Source organism: Pelodiscus sinensis, chromosome 5 (assembly GCF_049634645.1).
Source record: "Pelodiscus sinensis isolate JC-2024 chromosome 5, ASM4963464v1, whole genome shotgun sequence".
Classification (NCBI taxonomy): Eukaryota; Metazoa; Chordata; order Testudines; family Trionychidae; genus Pelodiscus; species Pelodiscus sinensis.
In genome coordinates this window covers 32,823,719-32,851,386 of record NC_134715.1, presented here as the reverse complement: position 1 = coordinate 32,851,386, position 27,668 = coordinate 32,823,719, and the positions used below count along the sequence as shown (strand labels likewise).

At 40.6% G+C, this 27,668-nt stretch overlaps 1 protein-coding gene and 1 pseudogene across 2 annotated transcripts in view; both read right to left on the bottom strand.

The window, feature by feature from the left end:
* The window catches only part of LOC102457655 (2-hydroxyacylsphingosine 1-beta-galactosyltransferase-like), an 82,668-nt gene that overhangs the window by 41,354 nt on the left and 13,646 nt on the right, over positions 1-27,668 (bottom strand). For both annotated transcript variants that reach the window (XM_075929804.1, XM_075929805.1), the window contains exon 2: positions 7,161-7,984. In XM_075929804.1, coding sequence (XP_075785919.1) covers positions 7,161-7,982 — 822 coding nt within the window. In that variant the 5' untranslated portion in view covers positions 7,983-7,984. The remainder of the gene's footprint in view (positions 1-7,160; positions 7,985-27,668) is intronic.
* Positions 20,046-21,313, bottom strand: LOC102457910 (2-hydroxyacylsphingosine 1-beta-galactosyltransferase pseudogene; annotated as a pseudogene).

Here is a 27,668-nt window from a genome sequence, read left to right as displayed (position 1 = left end):
CACTGTCACATTTACAGTTGGGGTTTTTTTCTAACTGTTCAATGACAGCAGATTGAGCATTCAATAATTTACTTGTAGTCCATATTCTACAAAGTGACATTACATGGACAAGAATCTATTTAAATGGAAGAATCTTAAACACATTAAGGAAAATGCAACCTTCAACCTTGTTTTTTACATTTTTAAAAATACTGTACACAAAATATTAATTGTTCAGCAAAACTCGAGAAAGAGAATATGGTTGCCTTAGTATAAGATATAGCAAATACTTCTTGAACTATTCATGTAGTGTTGCCAACTCTGACTATTTTATCATGAGTCTTGTCACATTTGATGTTTATCTTAATGCTCTTGTTCTTGCACTACACCTTAAAACAAAACCCAGGAATTTTTAAGTCCTCCTGGTTGCAGAATACAGCTTGAAAATGTGACCCAGTTGTACCCTTAAGACATAAAAACCAGGTGTCAAGCAAAAAGAGCCTCAAATTTACCATTAAAATGACCTCCTCTCTGCCATACCAGGGGCAATAGCCAAATGTTAAGGACTATCAGAACATGAATAGGTCTTACCTGGGGAAAATAAAACAGTAACTTCATCTTAACAGAAACCACTTATCTCAGCAAGGGACTGGAAATTGAGAATGGAACATTTCCAAATAACCACAAACAGATAGAGGTGATAAAGCGGGGGTTCAAAAAGCATTTGCATTAAGAAGACTAGGAGATCTACACAGGAAATTTTATGTGCCAAAGGAAAAGGGGACTAACTAAGCAAAGGACAGAGAAAGCAAATTGGGGTGGGTGGGAGAGAGATTCTGTTTCACAGGCATCCTGTGCACCGCAAGAAGGACCTACATTCTACATTCCTATATTACTTTGATGCCAGCCCAGAAATGTTTTGGAGTGGTGAGGAAACTGAGGCAGTGTAGAATGTATTTTTCTATAGCTTTCTATATTTCTCATACAATTAAGTTAAAGAATACTATGCAAAGCACCTGTGAACTTTAAATGTTACACTGACCTGATGCTCCTGAAAGAGGTTACCTGCAAGCCTAGAATACCCCACAAATCTGGAGTTGTGAAAGACGGAATGTTTTACCTGGGGAGGAATGTCTGAGAACTCAGCACTAGTTCCATTAGCTAGGCAGGGAGCCATGTGGTCGCAGATTTCAGGAGGAGTGCTTAACGGGGGTTTGCAGTACCCTGATATCCCAAGTTTTGGCAGTGCCTGGAATCTGTTTAGATTCTGGAGGCTAAAAACACTCAGGGATTCAGTTGCTAGGTTCCCCGCCCCTCAGCAGTTTGGTGAATAGCCAAGAGGGGATGCTCCTCCAGAACTCTGATAACATCGATCATACCACCTGCATAAATAATTTCCTGATAGACCCAATGAAGGATTTTTATTTTGAAATTAAAGCAAGCAGTATACTTTTTCAAAAAACATGTGAAATCCCTCACCAGTCATACCTGCAATTGAAACTGATTTTTATAAAGGGATAGCAGGTATATTTCTTAATTTTTACAAAAAACATTATGGATCCTCAGGAACTCTTACTACAACACAAATGCATAGTTTTAGAAGAACCTAAAAATCCCACATATTACTCAGGGCAAAAGTACAAAGTAAAGCAAATATGTCAGCAGACAAGGTGCTATATAACTATAAGGGACTTTTCAAACCCCCAGTCTCCATGACACTATGCTTTAGGAGCCAGTTTTCTACTTCTCAGAAGTTTCTAGTGCCTCTCCTATGTTAAATGTTCTGTCTTGACCTGAACATAAAACTTACAAAAACTCATGTTTGGGAAGCAATATAAACTTATTACTTTAAAAAGAAAAAAATCAGAAGGCTGTAAAACATACCAGCCAATATTATCACTTCATTAAGACAAAATACTGGCAAGAGTCTTTACCAATATATCTGTCTCTATCCTATTGCTATAAATTCACATGGACCAACCTGGATGTATTCTAAAGAAAACCAGAAAACAGAATTTCAGTGATCAATAATCATTCATTACAGTAATCGAATAAATAAAGGCAATCTCCATCTAGCCTTAGATACAGAAGAAGCATTCAATTGAGTTATTTGAAACTATACAGACAAATAGACAAATCATACAAATATGAATGTATTGATTTGAATCTTTCCAATCAGAAATCGTCTCTTTAAAAGAACAGCACGAGGAAATATTATTCTTTGTCATCTCTTCTGTTTGCTCACCAAATACAATCCACAATATAGAACATACAATTTTTCTTTTCACAGATGGCATCGTGCTTTATCTTACTGAAATATAACTCTCCATTGAACTCTTAAAGAAGTCTTAAGACGCCTAACTCACTGTAGCTGGTTTGCATGTAAATATTATCAAGTAAGAGGCATGCCATTAGGCAGCCATCCAGCAAAACTTTCTTTAATTACTATTCTGTAATAAAGGTTCCTTGAGGAATGCAAACACTGGAGAGTACAAAAGTCGTCCAATTAACATAATCAGGTCAAGTCTGCCACCTCTTTTATGTATTTTACGTCAAGACCTTCAAGGATGGCATAATTTACTATTAGCTATGTTTGTTCAAATTAACTAGATAAAAGTAAATATCCTTTTCCAAATCCTCTCAGTACTTCTACTTACTTGGTATGAACAAAACTAGATAGAATGTACAGCTTTACATAGCATGGAAAGAAAGTAAATTAATATGAGTCCCTGGCTGCACCTAGTAACAGGCTGTCTATATCAACAAAATGTCATGTCCTGCCCCAACCCACAGGTATGCCAACTAGAGCTTTACTACTGAGCCCATATTTGCCACATTTACAAGCAACTGAAGTATTATACAGTATGTAGAATTAGTATTTTTTTTCATTTGAGAACCAAATGGATCCAGACATACACTTATATGCATATGTGATTCTATAAGTGATTATCATTAGCAGTCACCCTCACTCAGACACTGTTTATGGAGTTGTTTTATATACCCAGTTTTGAGGACGGATTCAATTTTTCGCATATTGCAACGCCAATCTGGTCATTCATTTATTTTTAAACCATTACTACATATAGTGGGAATCAACTAATGGGACCAATTCGGTTGTACTGATTCAGATGCAATGTCTGTAGAGGCAAAAGGATTATCCTAGATCTAATAAATATATCAATAAAGCCCACATTAATTATGTGGCAACGTTTAGCCCAATAACCTGACTTAAGTTACCCAAATCTCAAAATTCTGGCTGAAGTAAGCTTCACAATGCACCCTTTTCCTCCCTTGTAATATTATATGCAAACATGCCCATTCTAGCTGTCATCTAGTTCTAAATTAGGGTATGTCTACACTAGCCCCCTAGTTCGAACTGGGGGGCTAATGTAGGCATTTGAACTGGGGGGCTACCCTTAGATAGATAGATTCTGTTGCATTCATATGAATGGTCTGTTCATTTTGGCCTTCTGTACCTCTGAACAGCATGGGGACTGTGAAATGACACAATGAAGAATGTAATGCACATGTATTATAATTTTCTGCATGAAGTTCAGAGTTCACAATTTAGTGATCCCCCTGTAACAGATCACAGATGAGTTGCTTTCACTATCAAATCTTTCTGCCAGCTAAAGAAACAAGCCTTATCTGAATTTTCAAGCAACTAATGTTCAAAATGTACATGTCTAAATTGGGATCTACATTTGAGCATTAAAAGATGGAATATATAAGAGCATATTTAAGAACACACATTTGGACACTGGATCCTAACACAAAGGCTCAAAGATCTAGAACACACACCTGTGGTGCCACCAAGCAGCTGGCACCTCCAGGCTACCACTGTGCAACAGCTATTACTAGCTTGTATGCCAGTTCCCATGACTCACTGTGGACACAACCCATGGGCAGGTCTCCAAAACAATTTGGCAGACAGTAGTCCCGTGGCTCCTGACTGACTCAGTGTAGTGAGATGGGCTGACTCCTATCTGATCTGGAAAGTGGAAGACCACATCACTTTACTTTGTACCACTCCTGGCCTACCCCCCAGAAGCAGAGGGGCATGGCTGGAAATATAAAGGGTAGAGCTGTGGGCTCAGTTGAAGCCCAACCACTAGCATAAGCAGATGCTCCCCTGGCCTCCTGTGCTGGGAGACAGTGACCAAACTGGGGCCATCAATCAACACTCATGGCTGGCAGTCTCCCCCTCCCAGAGATCCTGAGCTAAACTGCTTGCTGCTCTGTCTGCAATCAAGCTGAGCTCACTGACTATGGAATTGTCCTGCTCTGACTACATTAAAAGATATTAAGACATTCAAAATGGCTCTTTAAATCAGTCTTCTGATATGTTAAAATAGTTTACATATATGAGCTCTGAAGCAATATTAAAAAATGTTAAGCTGTGTTTCATTAGCTTTTTACAATATCCAGAAATCATAGTTTGTTTGATGCAGGGCTATTATACAACATCTTATCAACATAACCCATTATATAAGGCTCTGTTTTCAATCCAGATATCCCTGACCATGTTTCCTATGCTGCAGTTCCAACTTTATATATACTAGTTCCACGGCAGTAGCAAGTAGGAATGACAACAGGAATACTAAATTCCGCCTCAGAAATTCAGTATTCTTCCAATTACCAGTATTCTCTCCTGGCCACACAGCAGAATCCATTCATTGAAGAGATTAGTCCTGAACCACAGGTGACAAAGCATATGTAAATCATTATATACAGGACAGCTCCTTGAATATCTTCCAGTCATCATGGTGTTACTGAGACATACCTAGATATCATGTGTGAAGAGCACATGAAGCACTCTAATAATTAAACTTAAGTGTGAACTCTCAGGTTTCTGTGATCCTTTTGCTAAAAACAATCCTGGCTCTAGCACTGGCATTATTTCTGTATGATATTCAGCTTTATTATGATTTGTGGTGGTAATTTATTTTATGCAGACATTAAACTTTTACACTGACACCGAATAGCACTTATTTGGTGAGCTGTTTGTCTTGCTACAAACTTTTCTGATTCATTCAAAAAAACAAAAAACAAAACAAAAACAAAAAAAACAGACATCCTCTATTACCCTAGCTATCAGCAGGGCTGGCTCTAGGCACCTGCAAATCAGGCAGGTGCTTGAGGCGGCACTTTGCCAGGGGCGGCATTTCAGGTAAGCAGCCAGTGCTGCCCCGCAATGCCTTGCCCCACCCTGCCGATTTAAAGGGCTGCAGCTGGGAAACACCGTGGGCAGCCAGCTGGCAGCACCAATGCGCCCCGGAGCGTGCTGGCCGCCCGTCTCCTCTCCTGCTCCTCCCCTCCCCCATCAAAGCCTAGCCCCGCCCTGCCCCGCCGATTTAAATGGCTGCTGCCCAATGCACCTGGAGCCTGCTGGCCGCCCCGGTCTCCTCTCCGTCCTGCTCCTCCCCATCCCCGGCAATGCCTAGCCCCACCCCACCGATTTATAGGGCCACGGGAGATGCCGCGGCTGCGCAGACAGCACTGGCACCATGTGCACCTGGGCCCGGAGCCTGCTGGCCACCCGTCTCCTAGTCTTGCTCCTCCCCGGCGGCCACTACCTCCTCTGAGAGCCTCTCCACTCGAAGCCATCAGCCACCCCTCCGCCTATATCATATGGAAATCCCAGGTAAGATGCCCCCTTTCTGCCTAAGGTTGCCATGTGTCCAGTATTTTCGCTTCCTGTCTGGTAAAAAAATAAAAAATACTGGACACTTGGCAAACCTACAAACACTCAGCCCGCTGGCCCAGCCCCTGGCCTTTCCCCGCAGGCCCCAGCCCCTGACAGCCTCAACCCCACGGACCCTTTGAAGTCTGTTCCTAGTATATTTCTGTTGTTCATGTTTGTAGTAGAAGTAGAACCAAACAAGGATCCAACACACACACACACACACACACACACACACACACACACACACACACAATTAACTGTTCTACATGTTTCATAGATATTTATTTAAAGAATTAAACTTTGTTGATCTGGGTAAACTTTTGTGTTTGATGTCTCTAAGGCAAGCTTCATTCCATATATAGTTGAATTGGGCACATGCAACTCTCCACTCCCTCTAACACCTCATAAACTTGAATATATAATGGCAACTAAAAAGATGGACACACAAAAATAATGTGCACATTCACGCCCACTGTAGTCAGTTTATCTGATAACATAGATGTGTTAAAGCCACATAAGTAGCCACTGCATTCTAAAACAAATCTAGTTTAACAATACAACTATTTATTCATGTAGTTTAGATGTCTTATGTGCTATAGTTATCATAATTGGTTGACAAGTATGTTTAAACATAGTGGTATTGTTAGCTGATTGTAATTGGTTTGAAGATTGGTTAAGTATAGCCATAAATTACTTGAGTTTTAGATGTGGCACAAGTTCTCCCTTCTATATTTGGTAGTCAGTTAAGGAAATATAAACTACTTGTGTTGTTAGTTTTTCATGCATTCAAACCACAATTAAAAAGTAGCCTATTTCTATAAGAACAATAAAGTAGAGATTTAAGGTACATTTCCCACTCTTGAAAAAGAGCTTTGTGTAAGCTGGAAATCTTGTCTCTGTCACCAAAACAAAGAAAAAAAATTGCGAAGTGCAAACATGTAAAAGCCAACAAAAAGGAGGGGGCGGGGCAGCCAAAAAATGTTTTGCTTGGGGCAGAAAAAACCTAGAGCCGGCCCTGGCTATCAGAAGACAATAATTTATAATAGACTACACACCAACATAATAAAATTGGAAATCAGAGATCAGTGAAATCTCTGTATATAAAATGATCCATTGATCACATTTATCTCTCTGCTACTTTCATTTGCTCTTAGTTAGGACTTCCATTTAACAGCCATATGTCAGGACTTCCATAACAGTCTAGCTATCTTACACTGTGGTCCTCTGCTGTATCATGAAACATCTAATTCAAAGCAGGAAAAAGCATAGAGAAGACCATCTACATCCAAAAAAAACCCACCTTTATGTTCCAAAGTTCTGTGTGTTTCCAATTAATTTGATTGTGTATGAAACAACAACAAAAGCAGTTTTAAATTTTTAAGATTTTAGGTTACAATTTAACTTAAATAGATCTCAAATTTATTAAGAAGTAACAGTCATCTTAGAGATCCACTCAGATACTACAAAAATTACCAAAAAGCTCAGCAAACCTTACTTCTGGTAGAGGACTGGCCGGTTTGGTGAGGATTCCTCCCACATAAACAACATTTGGTAGAGTGGGTCTTGGAAACTCTAGGGCTATATCAGTACACAGCATCCACAGGCTGGAGTCATGTACCAAATCATTCATCGATCGCTCTGGTAGCACCTTGTGTTTCTGCATTATCCTTTCATATTTCGGCAGTACCAAAAAATTGACTCCAAATCTTGAAGCCACATAAACAACTGTGTTTTTAATCCTCTCTAGAAGGTTCATATGATCTGTGAGAAGCGAGTTGAATTCTGGAACATAAGATAAAGGAGCTGGAGCACCTACTTCTGCTGGATACCAAAGGCCGGTGGAAAAAACAGCATATTTAACACCTAAAAGGTGAGCTATAACAAACCCACACATCTCATTAGGATCCACTAGCAACAGGTCAAATTTTTCCTGTTTCAAGACATGCATTAAATTCTGGTTGCCCACAATCATGTCACAGTTCTTAGAATAATGTTCCAGGATGTCAAACAATTCCAGTGCTGTAAGTCTTCCAGAGAAAATACTCCTCATTTTGGACTGAAGAAAATCATCCGAAGAGCTGCTATTAAAGATCCCTGGGTAACGCTGGAGTCTATAATGATTAGATGGAGGGATGTTTCTGCCTTCAGAGAGGAGAAACACCGTCTGGTGACCTTGCTCATGCAAGGCTGAGGCCACGGCCTTAAAAATATACAGATGGCTTTCAAACATAATTGGCGGCACAACAACAATTTTGGCAGCCCTTGCTATCCCGACAGCACCCCACAGGAGAATGAAAACTGGAGTGTAAGTCTTCATAGCTGAAATGACAAAAGAAAACAATTACTTCAACAGATTTCAATCCCAAGTAGTTCAGAACAGGGGTTCCCAAACTTAATTGCACCACAACCACCCTTCTGACAATAGAGTTAATATATGACCCCTAAGGAGACTGGCCCAAGCCCCATTACTTGGATGGGGGAGAGGGGCCCACAATTCAAAGCCTTCTGCCCTGGGTGAGGATGGAACTCAGGCTTCAGGTTAAGCCCAGGGTCCCAGCAAGTCTAATGTTGGCCCTGGTGATCCCATTAAAATGGGGTTGCAACCCTCTTTGGGCTCCCAACCCACAATCTGAGAACCATAGGTTTACAGCTTGAAAAATAAATGTTACTTAATAACACTGTCAAGTGTTTGGGATAAAACGATGCCAAAGATTACCATGGCAAAGTCTTTTTAGTGGCATTTACTGAGAAGAAGACAGCCATTTAGTTAGAAAGAAGAAGGTGTTGTGTTTAGTTTCTTGTTAGGCTTTAATTTTTTCTCTCTCTCTTTTCCCTTCTCTCCTTCCATCTGGTTATACAGGTAGGCGAGTAATTTCTTCTGATACGTTTATAGCCCTTATGTTACAGGAAACCCCCGAGTTGCAACTTCCCACGCATACAACTATTTTTTAAAGTGTGGAAGGGGCCGAAAACCCGACTTACGTCCTCAGCCCACATTTATGACAGCGCCTATTGTCAATGAGGGTTTGAGTTACAATGCCCCCGACTTGTGACACTTCCCCGGGAACCAATCACGTCACACGTCAGGGGTCACCTGCTTATGTCAGGTAAGGACAATACACCTGGTACCCTCCTGCAAGATACTGATGCATGACTACTGAATTATACATGCTCTTCAACAGCAAAGGGAAACCAGAACTTAGTGTCCTCTGAAACACGGGTCGTTCCAGGCTTTGGAACTTTAACACGCTTGCAGCCATTTCATTTCATTTTTTCTTTTTTGTGAATTTAATAGTCATAAAGGACTCAGAGTTCTATATGTCAACCTCCTCTGCTTATCTACACAACAGCACAACTTGTGTAGCAGCACTACAACCTTTCCCACCAACATGCCTCAAACCTTTGTCCAGAACCACCATCTCTGCCAGAGAGTCCTGACTCTCTCAGTTGAGGATTCCAACAATTGTGATGGTGAATTTTGGGATGTGCACTCATTACCATGAGAGCAACAGTGCCTTTTGTTTGTTTATATTGTATGCTCACAGTGTCACAGTTGCCCATGGCTTTCAGAAACTTTCACCTACATTTTCTAGCCCTAGTGACTTTCTATTATTTAACTTGGAGACAAAAATAATAAAGTTTTTTCTCACTAGCTGGAGAATATGAAAAAAATCACACTCCATACACACACTGTTATCTTTTAATGCTGTTATAATACAGATAATAGCTCTCCCTGAAGCAGAAGTATTCTGTAAGTGTTGCAGCAAAACTGGGTTTGATATGACTGAATTCTCAGCCTTTGAAAGTTATACATTGCACAATTGTTATACTTGTTGATTCAGCACATTTCAACTCTGCATGTTATTGAAAATGACACACAAGTGCAAAGTAAGGATGTTAAAATGTGGTTAATTGACTAGTCGACAGGCACTTCTGCATTCCTCCTTTGAATTGTAAAAGAGCCCCTTATGTACATTGCAAAGGAGGAATGTAGAATTCTACATATAGCCCGGGGCCAGCGAGAAGTCCCGGTGACTCCAGGCTGCACCTGACGTGTCTGCTTTGAAATGTACAAGAGTCCCCAGTACGGACTTTTGTGCATTTCAAAGCCATGGAGCCCAGAGTCAGTGGGGGACTCAGAGTCCCCCGTTGATCCTGGGCTCTATGCTATGCTGCATGCCGCTAGGAGCCCAGGGTTAGCTGGGGAATCCCCACCTGACCCTGGGTTCCATGTGGCACTTCCCCATTCCCTTTTAAAGCTGCAAATGGAATCTTTGGCTCCTGGCTGCTGAATGTTTAATAGTGAGTAAGTAATATTATAATTCCTTTAACTTAGGCTGATTTGTTTTTTAATTAGATACATGTCCATGAATGAGACAACAATGCTTTTGAGTCATTAAAATAAGATGCTGTACATCAAGAAAGGTTTCCCAATTCTCCCTTCTCAGATCCAAATAAGTGCCCTGATTTTCAAAGGTGGTAAGCACCAAGAATCTTCCAAAAAAGTCAGAGGACTAGCACAAAGCCTATGCACTATTTAAATCTGATTTGAACACTGTTTTGAAGATGTGGATGGAATATAAGGGTTGTACTTTGAATCCAGTATTACCTCATGCATGCATCTGTTATAGATTCAGGTTTTCCTTGAGAGGAAAAGAGCCTAACACAATATTTATCACAAACAAAGAACGAGATACATAAGGGGTTTTTTCTACTATTCAATTATTGAAACAAATATAAAACCAGTGAATACATTGCAGTAACTGCTTTTATAATGGAAATTTAAGGCAGTTATCTTTTCTTCTTGTTTTCTTTTAGCTTAAAAAACAAATACACTCACCAGACTGTCTAGAAATACAATCCATAACAAGCAGCTTGGTAGCATTTTCCTTTTTATGGGTCTTTGACTCCACAGATTAAATAAATATTGAGATCTGCTCTCTGCTTAACAGGAAGAGACTGATTACATAGGTGATAGTCATTTTATTCCTTAAGTTTGAGCTCTATTTAAAATGTTCCCACTTGATTTCAACTGTCAACCAGTCTGTCATCTAGAAATGTTTATTTATTAAGATCTAGAACATTTTGCACATTGCTGCTATATTACCTTCCAGTTAGAACAACAAAAAATAAATTTACTAGAAAAAAATTATTTCCAACACTGTTTAAATATAATTGATTCCGGGATAGAAGCAAAAAAGTGAATAAATGACTGACTTATGCAAAAAAAATTAGATGCAGTTTTATGCTTCATGGAAAAAACTGAATGTGGCATCTGTGGTGCCTTTTAAACGCAGTGGAACTACTTTACAAAAAAGATTTGTCAACAGTTTGTGCCCACTTTGCCTTTCTGATCAGCTGGTGTGCACTGGTGTATCTTCACTGACTTTATAAAACTTTACAAGAAGTTACATCAGCTGGTTAGCTAGACCCATTTGTATAGTCTAGAACAGTGTTTCTCAACTTTGTTTTTATAAAGTACCCCTTTTTAAAAAAAATTATAAGTACCCCCAGTTCCTACAGTTTTTAGACACATTTTTTTCTACCATTGCAACACATCTGTTTAAACAACTTAATCATAGTTGGGCAGGCAATACATTTTTTTGGTATAAAAAGTACAAAAATAATAAAGCACTCTAAAACTTAAAGCAAAAATTCAGTTTTCTCCAAATTTCAGTTGTGTTGACGTAGCCCCCAGACTTCTCTCGAGAACCTCTAAGGGTACTTGTACCACTGGTTGAGAAACACTGGTTTAAAACATGATTTGAAACTAGATTTGCCAAGTTCATAATGTCCAAGCAATCTTTTATTAAACCATTTAAGATGGATCCATTTTTAATGAAGGTTCTGAAAAAGCTCCATTAACTTCCTTTGGTCTCAGAGTGTACCTTTAAATGCCACATGTGAAAACCAAAAAAAAAACTACACTCCTATTTGCAAACTTCTAAATTATGTAAATATTTAAAAAAAATTAAAGTACTTCATAGTATCACTTTAAATCAGGTATACCAGCAGCTACTTATATACAAATATTATGACAGTTGGTGCTAAAAGAGGAATCATTCAGATATTTCAAAATCTTTTTGGATTTTGATTGTCTTATTTTGTCTTATATTTCAGTTTTTTCTTCCAATTGTAAGCAAATACAATAGAACTAACTGAATATACAAAAAGGTGAGTCAAAGTCAACCCAATTCAGATATGGAGCTCACATTGCCTATTTATTCCAGCAGATTAACATATAAACTTTTCCAACCATATAAAATGCATAACTAAAAGAAACAATTTGTTTGTATTAAAAGCTGACCTACAGCACCTTTACGCAGGTTGGCAAACATGAGTGTGCTTTAACAAACTTAGTTGTTAAACATGTCATTGGCAAATCTTCTTCTATAAACAACCACACGCAAATTCTGCTTATGCATAAATCAGCAATATATTGGGCTGTTGGAATTATTTCATTTTGTCTGGTATCCAAACCATAACCAAAAATATTACTAAGGTCTGCAGAAGCTACTGGATATCCCAAGGGAATCTCAAAGAATCACTCCCATGAGAAAGTTACTTTGCCCTCTGTTAACAGCAAGATCAACATTTAACTGTATAAGAGAAGATGTATTCGTCATTGTGGACAATAAACCTATATGACTGCAACACGAACACTCATATTTTAAAACTTTCATGGCTACTCCAGTGCAATCCTAGACAAAGATGTAGATTGCCTGACCTCGGGTCTTGCAGTTATACAGTGGGACCTAGGTCAACTCAAAGAAAGTGCTTATAGCAGTAGAGTTCTGAATTCTAGATAAGTTCAGAAATTTTCTATGACATGGTGTCCTGATTATGAGGGTTAGCCAGCAGCCTGGGGATTAAGAGGTTAACTACACCTAGCCAGGAATGTAGGTAGGACTTTCAAACTGGGACAAAGGAATTTGGGGTTTTTTCCTTTCTCCCTTTTGTCTCTCTGGGTGTGTTCTCTGCAGCTACAGAGAGGGACAAGCATGTCTCTCTCTCTCTCTCCAAGACACAATTCTTCATTTTCTGTAAGTAGGGTAAAGTTTAGGTAGTTTCCTTAGGCTTTATTGTTTTAAGGGTTGGGTATGGGATCCGAGATCTGGCACTGTTTAAAAGATGTTTTGGCTTTTCTCTGTAACTAAGTTCTAGGCCCATGGAGTTTCTCCACGAGTATATTTTGTTACCTTCCCATCTAGTCATTATGCTTGCAACAGGAATAATGTTGTAATAATAAAAGTTCTTTCTTTTCTTTTTATCAACCTGGAAGTAGTTGATTGTGTGCCCTGATTTTTATTTTAGGAGTGAGATTTCCCAAATGATCTTTCCCCTGATTTCTTTATCAACATTTGAGTGGTGGCAGCAGAAGTTTTATTCCCAAGATCTAGGTTTTTAAGATTTTGGGGGAAGTTTTATACCAAAGCCTGGTAGATAAGGCTTTGGGGTACACTTGCTGGCCCCCACTTCTGCATTTATCATGCCAGAGTGGGGAAGGAGCCATGACACATGGGTCAACAAGTAGCTCCTAGTATAAACACTGTAATATCATTAGATGTCGATATTCGAAGCTTGGGACAGTTGATTCTAGTTTTTCTATTCTATTTATTCCAATATCTTCAGTGAAGAATTTCCAATTTCTTTTTTTGTGGACCAAAAATAAGGTATAATTAATACTATTATAAAACTTCTCTCGTTTTGAGGAGGAATCATCTGAGTGGCCTACTTATAGGAAGAGACTAAATGGCAGACTTAAACTTCAGGTGTTTCTTGCGGTTCTTCACTGAACAAAGCAGAATAAAAACTGATACACACTCAAGCAGTCCCCCACTGGCCCCGTGCTCCCCCGCAGCACTTCCACCTTTGAAATGTAGCAAGTGCCAGCGGGGCTCTTGCAACATTTTGAAGGCGGAGGCACCCTTATCAATTAATCGAATAGTCGATGCAAATTAGAGTTGTTAAATTTAGTTTAATCAACTAATTGACTATTCGATAGATTTTCCATTGACTAGTTGATTAATCGATAAGCAGGGAGCCATAGCAGGGTTAGCTCCCAACCCGGGAGCTAACCCCATTGCGGCTGTGCCTTTTAAATGTATTAAGAGCCTGTGGACTCTTAATACATTTGAAAGGCTAAAGCGCAGCAGGAGGGACCCAGCACAAGCCGGGACAGCTGATTCGCAGCTCGCACAGGACCCCCCCTGCTGTGCACCAGCCTTTTAAATACATTTATTGTGTCCAGTTCTGGGCCCCCCACTATAGAAAGGATGTGGACGCATTGGAGAGGGTCCAGCGGAGGGTGACCAAAATGATTAGCGGACTGGAGCACATGACCTATGAGGAGAGACTGAGGGATTTGGTTTGTTTAGTCTGCAGAAGAGAAGAGTGAGGGGGGGATTTGATAGGGAGGTTCCAAAGAGGATGGAGAAAGGCTGTTCTCAGTAGTGATGGATGGCAGAACAAGGAGCAATGGTCTCAAGTTACAGTGGGGGAGGTCTAGTTTGGCTATTAGGAAAAGCTATTTCACTAGGAGGGTGGTGAAGTACTGGAATGGGTTACCAAGGGAGGTGATGGAATCTCCATCCCTAGAGGTTTTTAAGTCTCAGCTTGACAAAGCCCTGGCTGGTTTGATTTAGTTGGGATTGGTCCTGCCTTGGACGGGGGGCTGGACTTGATGACCTCCTGAGGTCTCTTCCAGCTCTATGAGTCTACGATTTAAATGTCTGGTGTGCGCGGGGGGGCCGGGACTCTGCACAAATCAGTAATCAGCTGTCCCAGCTCCCGCTGGGTCCCTCCAACTACGCTTTAGTCTTTTAAATATATCAGGAGCCTATAGGCTCCTGATACATTTAAAAAGCAGAGGTGCATCTGGGACTAGGCACACCTGGTCCCTGCTACCTCTGTGCCTCCCCAGCCCCCTGCAGGTATGGTGCTGGGGGGGAGGGGGAGAGGCAGAACCGGCTTTTAAGCTGGCTCCCCCCAGCACCGGGTCCTGTTCCCAACCTGTCTCTGATAGAGGCAGCAAGGTGGGGGGGAGGGGAAGCGACTAGTTGAGGGACTAATTGACTAATCATTTACAATCCTAATGCAAATTCCATCAACTATTTGATTAGTTAATTAATCTAAATGTAACATCCCGACACTGAAGCTCACTGTTCTTCTTCATCAGGTTTCAGCAATTCTGTGAACATGATATTTTGAGCCAAAGTATCTTTTTGCAGATATAAAAGGTTGTAATTGCTTCTGACACTATTGACGCATTAATTCTGGATATTTGGATAGGACTAGTATTTTTCTTCCTGAAGTTATAAAATGACATATTTAGTATCTGAAGGCATTGCACTCCAGTGTCTGCTCTTATTCAGATAGCTAGCTACTTCTAGATTAGGGATGTAAGGGAATAGTTGAGTAATCAACTACTCACATTCCTCGCTCCCTCTCCCCCAGCTTTGCTGCTTCTTTATCAGAGACAGTGGGGGGAAGGCATAGGGAGCAGGAGCCGGTGTTGGAGGGAGCCAGCTTAAAAAAAAACAGTTTCCCATAGCACCATCTCCATTGTGCTGCCTATCCCCACCTTCCCACTGCTGCCTCAATCAGAGACAGCTGGGAAAGGGACCGGGGAGGGGGGGAGAAAGGGGTTCCTTCACAGTCGCAGCTCTTGTGCGCAGGAGGTCCCAAATCCCCACTGTGACCCCCTTGCACAAGCGCTGCTGCTGGCTGGACAGACAGCCCGGCTCAGTCCCAGCGCATACCAGGTGTGAAGCCAAACCCTGCTGCGGCTCTGCAATTTAAAAGGCAGCAGGAGAAGGGCAGCCTGCCCTCGAGTCCGGCTCCTACTGCCTTTTAAATTGCAGAGCCGCAGCAGGGTTTGGGTCTGCATCCCAGGCTGCCTATTTATGTTGACTACTCGATTAGTTAAATACCTGCCTTTTAACATCCCTATTCTAGATAACTTGACTTCTTGTAGTACTACATTCTTTCTTAGGGTACGTCTACACTAGCCCCCTAGTTCGAACTAGGGAGGCTAATGAGGGCGACCAAAATTGCAAATGAAGGGCGGGATTTAAATATCCCGCGCTTCATTAGCATGTTCCAGGCAGGTCGCGATTTTGGAAACTGACTAGCCCGGAAAAACTGCCTGCGTCTACATGCGGCAGAGAAGGGCGATTCCAAAATAAACCCCTTACTTTGAATTACCAGTTAAACCTCATGAGGTTACACGGTAAGCACCACCCTTAACAGGTAATGGTTACCAGGTAATGGGTAACCAGCACCCAAGGAGCAGCCCACATGCCTGCAATGGGGGCCACTCTAGCCTGACCCCAGCAGATGGGGGGTCTACTACTACCCTGCTGGAGGACCCCTCACACCCCAATTAAATAGGTTAAATGGGATTTTACATCACTAGTTCTTACCAATTGAGGGAATAGCCATTACTGGCCCAATATATTGGTCCTATCTGACCTAAATATTTCTAACTACAAAAGCTATTTGGTTTGAACAGATGCAGAACAATGGTTTGTATCATGAGACGATAGGGGAGTCCAGTCCCGTGGTCATTTGCTTGGTTTCTTTATATTTTTTTCCTTAAACTGCAATTATATTGTCTTTGACAACAGAAGGATCTGAAGTATCTGAGCATTCCAGGTGTTTTCTTCTTGTAGGTTTCCACGGGAAGCTGGAAAATCTGATCAAAAGCAATTTTCCAGGAGCTAATGAAGGGAAGATGGGTGGAAATATGATCTGACCAACCACCTATGAGTTTCTGGTTTGCTTAACTTTTTTTTTCTAGCAAATTATGCAGCTATCCTGAAATCTAATGAAAGATAATGGATTCAGGCCAAGATTGCCAGCTGATGCAAACTGGCAAAATTCCATTAACTTCAAGAGAATTATGCAAATTTATACCAACTGAAGAGCTGGCCTTCTACACAAAAGGCAGATAGTGTCTTTTGGTTACAGTAGGCAAGAGGGTGCTAAACTAGTAGCAAAATAAGATGGTAAAAGAGTAAAGATATGAGTGCTTACTTAGAATAAAATCAAAATGTTAGAGACAAAATTAATCAAGGAACCAAATTATTAGGGCCCTACAAATTCACGGATATGAAAAATGCGTGTCTGATCTTTTCTGTGCTTTTATTCTATACAATACAGATTTTAATGGGAAGAAATCAAATTGGGGGTCCTGACCCAAAAGGGAGTTGCAGGAGGACCACAAGGTTATTTTAGGAGTGGGGATTACTGTATTGTTGCCAGCCATTACCTTCAGAGCTGGGCAGCCAGGCTCCTGGCTGTGACGGCAGTGCCCTGTCAGCAGCAGTGCAGAAATAAGAGTGGTGTGACGGGGCGAGGCAACCTCGCACTGAGCCTGCAGGGCCCTGCCAGGGTTACCTGGCTGCTAAGGCCCCTCCCCCACAGCCCTACCGAGCATGCCCGGGCTGTAGCTCCACCATAAAAGCCTGGGGAAGGACTCAGTCTGGGATGGCAGCTGAAGGAGAAGGACCCGTGAAGGGTGGCTCCTGCACAGGGGTCACCAGAGACTCCAGAAGAGGTCGGTGGGGACGCAGAGGCGAGCTGGTGCACCCCAGAGACTGCCCACCAAGGAGACACCGGCCCAGAGGCTGCAGCAAGCTGGACGAGTACAAGGGAAGGAACCCCAGTGAACAAGGTAGGAAGTGGCCAAGGGCAGGAGCCCCAAGAACCTCGGTGTGTTTTGGCTGGATTGCCCCACCAAGGGAGTGACCTGCTATCTGGTCACTCACAGGGCCCTGGGCCAGGACCTGGTGGAGTAGGGTGGGCCTGGATTCCCCTACCTGGGGTGTGTCCCTGTTACAACCCTAAACTGCATTTTGGACTCAGGATGGAGGGCTGTGGCCTTGCCTTAAAGGGCCAGACTTGAACTGTGCTTCGGACTCAGGATGGAGGGCCTTGGACTTAAGAGGTCCTGTGGGAGGGTCAGGCGGGAGGGGCCCGCCACAGGTGGCAATACCATACCATGCTATTCTTACCTCTGTACTTCTGCTGGTGGCAGCTATGCCTTCAGAGCTGGGCTCCTGGCCAGCAGTCACTACTCTCCAGCCCCCCAAATCAGAAGGTAGAAGAACTGAAACTGCACTCATAAATGAGCAAATTTCATCAAAACTGGTATTAATTAAACCTGGTGGGATGATTCCCAAGACTGAAATTTTAGAATGAATGGTTATGAACTATTTAAAAAAGATCAACTGGGCAAAAGGGGAAGAGGAGTGGTATTATCCCTATGAGTGCTCTCATGAGGGTCACCTGACAATGCTGAACCAGGGGTTATGCCAGACCAGGGAACTCCGGATTACAGTGTTTCAACCTGTATTAGGCCTATATTTTAAGAGGATAAATGGGGTAATTCGGGTACTTATAGATCTGTCAGTCTGACTTGGATCCTTGGCAAAATAATGGAGTAGCTGATATGGACTTGATTAAAGAAGAATTAAAAGAGGGAATGTAATTAATGTCAGTCAACACTGGTACATGGAATAGAGAAAAAACAGACATTCTTTTTATGAGTTTGCAAGTTTGGTTGACAAAGACATTATTGCTAATGTAATATACTTTGACTTCTATAAGACCTTTGACTGGGTACCACACAATGTTTTTATTAAAAATCGAGAATGATGCAGTATATCAAGACGACACACATTAAATGGATTAAAAGCTGGCTTAACTGACAGATCTTAAAATGTAATTGTAAATTCAGAATGACCATTGGTTGTTTGTGTTTCTAGTGTGTTCCTGCATGGAACTGTTCTTAAATATTTTTATCAATGAACTGAAAGAAAACATAAGATCATCGCTGATAAAGTAAGCAGATGACACAAACTGGGGGAGGGGAATTGCCAGAATACTGTGTCCAAATCTGCTGCCCACAATTCAAGAAGGATGTTGATAAACTGGAGAGGATGCAGACATAGGCCACAAGAATGAATAATGGATTAGAACTCCTGCCTTACAGAGATAGATTCACGGAACTCAATCTATTTAGTTTAATAAACAGAAGATTATGGGGTGACCTGATTACAGTCTGTAAGTACCAATATGTAGTACAAATATTTAATAATAACATCTTCAGTCTAGCAGAGAAAGGTTTAACATGATGCCAGGGCTAGAAGTTGTACCCAGACCAATACAGATTGGAAATAGGCTTAAAATGTTTAACAGTGAAGATAATTAACCTTAGGAACAACAAACAAGGCTAATGGTCTATCTTCCACCACTGGTGATTTTAAAATAAAGATTGAATATTTTTTTCTAAAATGATTTGCTAAAGTAACTGTTTTTTGGGGGGGAGAGGGGAGAAGTTCTGTGGTCTGTATCAAGAGATCATACTATTGATCACAACAGTCCCTTCTGATCTTGGAATCTACAATTCTATTAACCAGTTCTTCTATAAAATAACCAATAATATCAATGATCAACTGAACTGCAGGTAATAAAATTATTATGAACATTTAGCAACTACTACTTCTCAGTCTAGAAACATTCTTATAGTATTAAATTACTATTTCAGATAACAAATATGATATTAAACATAATGAATGACAGCATTATATTTCTGAGAAATAAACAGCACTGAGAAATAGCTGTTTACATTTTTAAAATTAGTATTAAAAAATGTATGAAACTGAAGGGCTGGTATCAGCTGGGAATGCTCTAGAGATCCCCTCTAATCTCAGTGAAGAGGAAAGCACACTACATGGCCCAAGGGAGTATTTTTCCATGTATTATGTTACAGACATACCCTCAAAAGCTACATAAATTAAGTCTGTAATTCCATCTGAGGGTTATGGTAACACAATGTCGCCAGAACACCTCAATGAAAGTGCAGTATTAATATGTGCAATTTAGAGTACCTTACTCCTTACAATGCTTTGTTTACAACAAATAGTGTTACATTTCTTTTGCAACTTAAAAAGAATCAGGGAAAAAATAAATAAAAAATGTAATAAATGTTCACAAGCAGTTCATTCATATTTCTGAGCAATGCACATTAATATTGCAGCAATGACCCAATATTCCTCCTTTGAAACCATTATCCATTCAATATAAATGCAGAAGAAACAGGATACTCTCACTATTAGTGTAATGCCTTTTCAGTATCAATACTAAGTTTCAAAATGAATTACAAAAACTCCCATTGCAACTGATAAGCTTTATATGGTATCAACAAATAAATAATCCCGAACAAAAACATTAATATTAAACATAAAGAGCTATACTGCTGGTCCTGGAGAGATGCCCTATTGAGGTTGGTGATGATTTCCCCCAACAGGGAGGAATCCTCCTCAGGTATCACAAAGCACATGTCAGAACAATGTCAGAGCATAAAGGCCTCTCTGCCTGATTTTCTGATACCACAGATGTTCCTAGAAGCCCATTACAACAAACACTATTACAGGTTGGACCTCCCTGGTCCAGCACCCTCGGGACCTCAGTGGTCCCGAACGATAGAGTAGACCATCTACATCCAAAAAAACCCCCACCTTTATGTTCCAAAGTTCTGTGTGTTTCCAGTTAATTTGATTGTGTATGAAACACAACAACAAAAGCAGTTTTAAATTTTTAAGATTTTAGGTTACAATTTAACTTAAATAGATCTCAAATTTATTAAGTAGTAACAGTCATCTTAGAGATCCACTCAGATACTACAAAAATTACCAAAAAGCTCAGCAAACCTTACTTCTGGTAGAGGACTGGCCGGTTTGGTGAGGATTCCTCCCACATAAACAACATTTGGTAGAGTGGGTCTTGGAAACTCTAGGGCTATATCAGTACACAGCATCCACAGGCTGGAGTCACGTACCAAATCATTCATCGATCGCTCTGGTAGCACCTTGTGTTTCTGCATTATCCTTTCATATTTCGGCAGTACCAAAAAATTGACTCCAAATCTTGAAGCCACATAAACAACTGTGTTTTTAATCCTCTCTAGAAGGTTCATATGATCTGTGAGAAGCGAGTTAAATTCTGGAACATAAGATAAAGGAGCTGGAGCACCTACTTCTGCTGGATACCAAAGGCCGGTGGAAAAAACAGCATATTTAACACCTAAAAGGTGAGCGATAACAAACCCACACATCTCATTAGGATCCACTAGCAATAGGTCAAATTTTTCCTGTTTCAAGACATGCATTAAATTCTGGTTGCCCACAATCATGTCACAGTTCTTAGAATAATGTTCCAGGATGTCAAACAATTCCAGTGCTGTAAGTCTTCCAGAGAAAATACTCTTCATTTTGGACTGAAGAAAATCATCCGAAGTGCTGCTGTTAAAGATCCCTGGGTAACGCTGGAGTCTATAATGATTAGATGGAGGGATGTTTCTGCATTCAGAGAGGAGAAACACCGTCTAGTGACCTTGCTCATGCCAGCCCTGCTCCTGCCAGGAATCCCATCTTGCTGCCGCTGGCCCCGCTTCCACCAAGGTTCCCAGCTGGGGATTCTCTGCATCCGCTGCTGGCTCAGGTGACAACTGGGATTCCCAGGTAGGGCTGGAGATTCCTCTTAGCCACAGCAAAGGCTCCCCAGCCTGGGGCTCCCCAGGGCTGGACTCTCACTTACCACAGGACCAGCCCGACAGCCCCACTGGGACTCCCCAGCACCCATGGGACCTGGCTCATTCTTCTTGCCTCCAGGGCTCTCTTGTCCAGCAAGGTCCAGGGTCCTTCCTTATGGAGGACCAAAGAGGTTGTTGGACCAAAGAATCTCAGATTTGGAGGTTCAACCTGTAATGTGAGCTCTTGGACTTCCCTAAATGACAACAAAGGCCATTTCAGCTCATACCTAGCTCAGATTTAGGGGGCTAAGGAGCTACCGAAGACATGAAATAATATTAGCATATTGCAAACTAATAATTCCTCACATCATCAGTGTTAAATAATCTTATTCCCATGTTACAGATAGGAGAAATTGAGACAGAGGGGTTAAATTTAAGTCAACAGAACATGCCATTGATAAGATTGAGCTAAACCCAGGTCTTAGTCCCATGCTGAATCCATTAGAATATGCTGCTTCTCTTCAAGTTATTTACTCATAGACTTCAGATGATAATGGTCCCTTCTGACCTTAGTCTGATCCCCTGCACAGTGCAGGCCACAATCTCACCCACCCCTCCTAGAATAATCCTCTCACCAACAAGGGGGGATGCTATTTTAGATTTGGTTTTGGTGAGTAGCGAGGACCTCATAGATGAAATGGTTGTAGAAGACAACCTTGGCTCGAGTGATCATGAGCTAATTCAGTTTAAATTAAATGGAAGGATAAACAAAAGTAAATCTGAGACTAGGGTTTTTGATTTCAAAAGGGCTAACTTTAGTAAATTAAGGAAATTAGTTAGGGAAGTTGATTGGACTAAAGAAATTATGGACCTTAAAGTGGAAGAGGCCTGGAATTATTTTAAGTTAAAGTTGCAGAAGCTGTCAGAAGCCTGTATCCCTAGAAAAGGGAAAAAATTTATAGGCAGGTGTGTTTCTTGTCATTTAGGGAAGTCCAAGAGCTCACATTACAGGTTGAAGCAGCCCACCTCAGTCCCAGCTTGCACTGAGTCCTGGACCTACCCCCGCTGCGGCTCTGCACTTAAAGCGTATTAGGAGCCAAGTGGGCAGGCAGCCTGGCTCAGTTCCGGCTCATGCCGGGTCCGGGAGCTCAGATCCCTCCCTCCCCCATACAGGTGCTGCCCCGAGACTATAGAATAGTCAACTAACCAATAAGAATTAATGAGGTTAATCGACTATTCAATTAACCAATATTTAACATCCCTAGCTCAGGGTAGCATCTGTACTGTAAGCTGACTACCTCTGCATCTAGGAGCCAGAGGACAACACAGTCACCTCCGAGACTATGCAGCATTGGCCAATCAGACTGTTGGTGGTCCAGTCAGTTGAGCTGACCAAAGTCACCAGGTGTTCAGATCGAAAGCAGATGCCTGACAACCATATACATCTTTCATCCTCAGGTCATTAGCCTATGCCGCTTGCTCAAAACTTATCTGACCAACAAAGCAGATTAGAGCTGAATTTTGACAGGCTGAATACCGTGGAAAATACACAACAAAAGCTCAATGAAAGCACACACATTTTTCTTCAAACTATTTTTTATCCTTATTTAAAACAAAAGATCCTCTTTCCAAGATTTTTCCTTGAACGTGTCTTCTTATAAATAAGGAAAATGTGTGGGCCTAAACAGATTGACAATATTGCTGTAAACCAAATGACTGATAGTTTGTTTTCTTTTTTTAATTAAAGCTATTCAAAAACCTAGCACTGAATTTAAATCCTTACTGCCCTCAGCCAAAAGAAAGCAAGAAACTAATAAGTTTTTTTAAAAACTTGTAGTATTTGTAACTTAGCAGTCTGCATAAGGAGGTATGAGAAGAGAAAGTTAAATAATACAAAAACAAAAAGGTTAAACATTAAACCAGTTCTAACAGCTACACAAAGTAAGTTTGATTACCTGTGGCCTTTCAAATGGAAGAGAATGTAAAGGTTTTAATGGTCTGTTAAAGCAAAGCATAAGCAAACAGTAGCTGAACACATTTTTTCTGTAGACCAGAAGTATTCACTGATTTCTGAATGCATTTTCTTTATAACAAAATGCTACTGCTGACTTTTTGAAATGATAAAAAACAATAACAAAATAAATGCTACTCCACACCACCACCTCCAAACTGATAAAGCAGGAGCTAGAATTACAGTAACAATTTCACTGCTCTTCAATCCACTTGAAATCAAACTCAGACCTGGTCTACCCTACCAGGGTAAGCCAATCTGAAATCAATGTTTACGGCAGCATCTAAACCATGCTGCATCAACAAGAGACGCTCTCCCGTTTATCTTAATCATCTCATTACAGTGGAGTACTAGAGTTCACCAGAGACCCACTAAATTGACCCTTAATGCATCAATCGCAGCAGTGTCAGTCCCCAATATGAGTATGCATGGCCTTAGCCTACAGATTACACCTTGATCCACACAGGCCCCTTTCACCTGTGTAGATCGTCACTGAGGCTTATCACAGAGGTCCAGCTCCACAGAGCAATTTATGTAATCTGGCCTTAGACCCTGTTCTTGTACTTCTAAAACAAGGTGAAACCCAAAGAGAAGGTAGTAGGAGTTTTGGGGGGGGAAAGAATTGTCTTTCATGAACTAAAAGTGGCCTGGTTGTAAATATTGTGAGCAAGCAAACTAGGAAAAGCATTACGGATACTAATGCCACTACCTTCTATCCACTCATACGCTTCAAACACAGTAAACAGTTTTTTATTTTATTTTTAAAATCTAGCATTCAAGAAGTGAAACCATGAATAAAAAGGTGCCCTTCATATTATGCAGAAGGAATACAATGCCAGCAAAGGAGCAATCTTTCTAGTCACAGATCTCTCATCTCCTTACAAAGAGATTTTCAGTTACTTGCTACAACTTGAGATACCAGACCACATAAAGGAGCTCAGCAAAATAGCAGATTAAAAAACTAGATTTTCACCTCTAGAAATCTGAATTCAAATCCTCATTAACAATTATTTTCTTAGGCTTTTCTTATAGCTGGTGCCCATGTATTACAAGATATTATTTGATTACAAAACAGAAAAAAACCTGAGATTTAGGTAGGCTGCATATTATAGTAATTGCTCTGGGAAAACTCTGAATCTTGCTACGAACCTACAACACTGTTCTCTCTCATTTCCCTATAATCTTCTAAATAAATCAAACTTCAGCTCTCAGAATATAAGCTGTTGAAATATTTTGGGGCTTTATACTCAAAATTTTAAACTAGAATGTAATCAAATTATATTCCTTTATTTGAAACAGATTGGAAAGGAAAAATAGCATTCATTGGGCAACTGAGGAAATCATTAATATATCTATTAGCCTTCTATTTTAGTCACCCGCATATATATGTGGCTTTACAAGTTTGTCAATCTGTAATTTTCAAACACGGGTAGTGGATCTTCATATTATTTGATGTGTGTTATAATTTTGGTATAAGATTGGCCGATGGCTGGAATATTGCAGGTCAAACTGTTTTGCATTGCCCAAAAGGCACACAATCAGAATCTGTATCAGTGACTGTATATGCTAGTGCTGCCTTTAGAGGGAACCCTGCATCCTACAAAAAAACCAAAACTGTAAGCAGTGCAAGGTCATCACTACTGTCAGGCCCACTTTCTATGAACAATGACAGCAAAATGCTGCTTAGGGGAGTACTACATACTAGAGCAATTACATTGTACTATAAAACAGATTATGTTCAACTAGCCACTGAAAATTGCTAATAATGTTGATAAGCTACTGACCTTTTTGTAACGCACTGAGATCTACAGAGGAAAAGTCCTATACAAAAGCTATGTCTTACTCTTATTGTTATGGCAACTACTAATATTTAAAAATACTGCAAAAGTTTACATTTAAAAAGACTCTGGAAAAAGAAATGAAATCAAAACAGAACTAAAACCTGTCGTCAAACTCCAAAATGAGAGACAGAAATGAACACAAATCAGTTTCAAACAGAGCAGTAGAACAAGAATTTTTTTTAAAAGCTGAGTGGATTTCAATGTCACAAGTATTGTCAAAGACCCAATTCTGCACTCTGTTCTTGTCAAACTTGAATAAATCAAATTAGGCTAAACTCTTATTAAGCACCACTTTATTAAGGAAACATAGGTCAGACCAAAATGGGCCTCTGTTTTTAAAATGTGTTTTCTTTTAATAAAAAAATAAGAAACTTGAAAGTCAAAACCGAAGGTCATTACTATAATTAAAACTGCTGAACTGGTAAGAGCAAGATGCCAGTCATTTTATCGTACCTCAAATACCTTAGAATTGTAGGTGAGGGGACAAATTTAGACTTGGCCCAATTCCATTGGCTTCAACAGAGTTGCAACCATTTGTGTCCATTTTGAAGTTGGTCTGAAGAGTTTTGTGGTGTATATTTTATTGGACAATGATTCTGACACTCCCTGAATTCTATGTTATTGATTTAGTGGCTTTTTTATAAATGCACTTAGGAAATCATTCCAAGCCAAAGGTTAGGCATAGCAGGAAACATAAAGCAAGTGATATTTCAAAAGATTACAAATCATACACGTTATGAAGAGGACATCAAAATGAGAGGTATGAATAGAAAAGAAGAAAAGGACTTACTATCAATTTTTATTCCAAAATACCTTTTGAAAAAATCAATGTATTATAAAGTATGTTGGGGAGGACGGTTAGTTTTAATGTCAGTCATGCAGCATTTATGTTGAAAGAGTTACAAGGCAATGCCACAAAGCCACCAAATCAGCAATAATTAGACTATATATCAGCAGTCTTAGAAGAAAAATGACTCAATGAATAGAGTGACTGAACTACTGTCCCGCCACTACAGGTGGTCCCAGGTCATATTAGGGATGCAAGCAAATAGTCAACTACTTGATTACCCAATAAAAATAAGCTTATCAGGTAGTCGAGTGGAATCCTCCACTATTCGCCTTCCCTCCCCCCCCCCCCCCCCTTCTCCATGGCTGCCTCTGTAGGAGAAGGAGCAAAAGGAATGGGGGAGACAGGAGCCAGTACTGGGAGGAGCTGGCTTAAAAGCTGATTCCCCCCAGCACCATCTCTTCAGTGCTGCCTGCCTCCATCAGAGGCATTGGGGGGGGAGGGGTGGAAGATTGCTCGGGCAGCAACCACTGTCCATGGATGTCCCAGCGGGGAGCTTCTCCCTCCCTCCCCCTCCACCGCAGACAGGGGCTCCTGCCACCAAGTGGGCCAGGTTGGCAGCAAACAAAGGCTGCTCCAGCAACAGCTGTTTGTGGCCCACCACAAACAGGGGCTGCTGGACCCGGCACAATCCAGAACCAAGCAGTCCTGGCTCCCACTAGTCCAGGACCGCTGCACCTCTGCATTTTAAATGTAGTAAAAGCCTTGTGGAGACATCGACCAGAGAAAGGAGGGTTGGCAAACATAGCGAGCACAGGGCACAACCCCCATAGTAATCTAAAATATCATTTTAAGAAAATGTCTTACAATAGAATAAACATTTTCTAAAGTGTGAAATAGAACTATTATACAAATATGTAATAATTGAGATACATAATTTCTGCTAGCTTTATACTAATGGCTCTTTGAAAAAGATGCTTAAAATGAGATTTCATGGTTCTAGAGTCACAGGGACTGAAGACAATGTTGGAACAGCCTAACTGGGCCTCTACAAAAAAAGATTAAAAGGTACGTTCTAGTAAATCTGAAATGGCTCTATTCTCTCAGGGTAAAACTAACCATCAGCTCTGTGGAAAATTTACCAAACTGAGAATTACAGACTTAGGGATAATAAGTTTATTATAACATCAGGTGTCCACTATTTAATAGTGTCAAAACATATTCACTTTCATGCAACAAACTTCGCTGCTACCAAACAAATACAACTTATTTCCAGTTTAACTTTCACTTTTTACCACTAAATTTAAATATTGCACAGCCATTAATTAATAAGATACTAAGAGGGATTCAAGCAAAGGTGCACAATCTAAATGAAATATGAAAGTGGCATTCTCAGAGTCAGCCAGCAAAAGTTGAGAATCATTCAAAATAACTGAAGAACTTAACTGTAATCACTCCAACAGCATGCAGGTGTGGTGTCACAGAGAAGAGAGAGACTTCTGTTAAGTTCTGCTATATCATTGGGTAACAGAGATGGGAAATCTTGATGTAAGGTGTTGTAACATACATATTTCTTGGATCTTTACTGTATAAAATGTGAGACTGTTTGCAGCCAAATTAAACAATTCATACTTCAATGTTCTGTGTGTTCACTTAAAAAAAAACCATGTAGGGAATGGAGGAACAATGCCCATTCTCCTTCTGGGGAAGCTTATTGACATGTACATAAAGTGTTAGGCAACATTTCTCACATTGCTCGGCCATCTTGCACAAAAGTAACATGAGCTATAGTCTTGCCCTATCAAACACTGGGAGAAAAAAATACA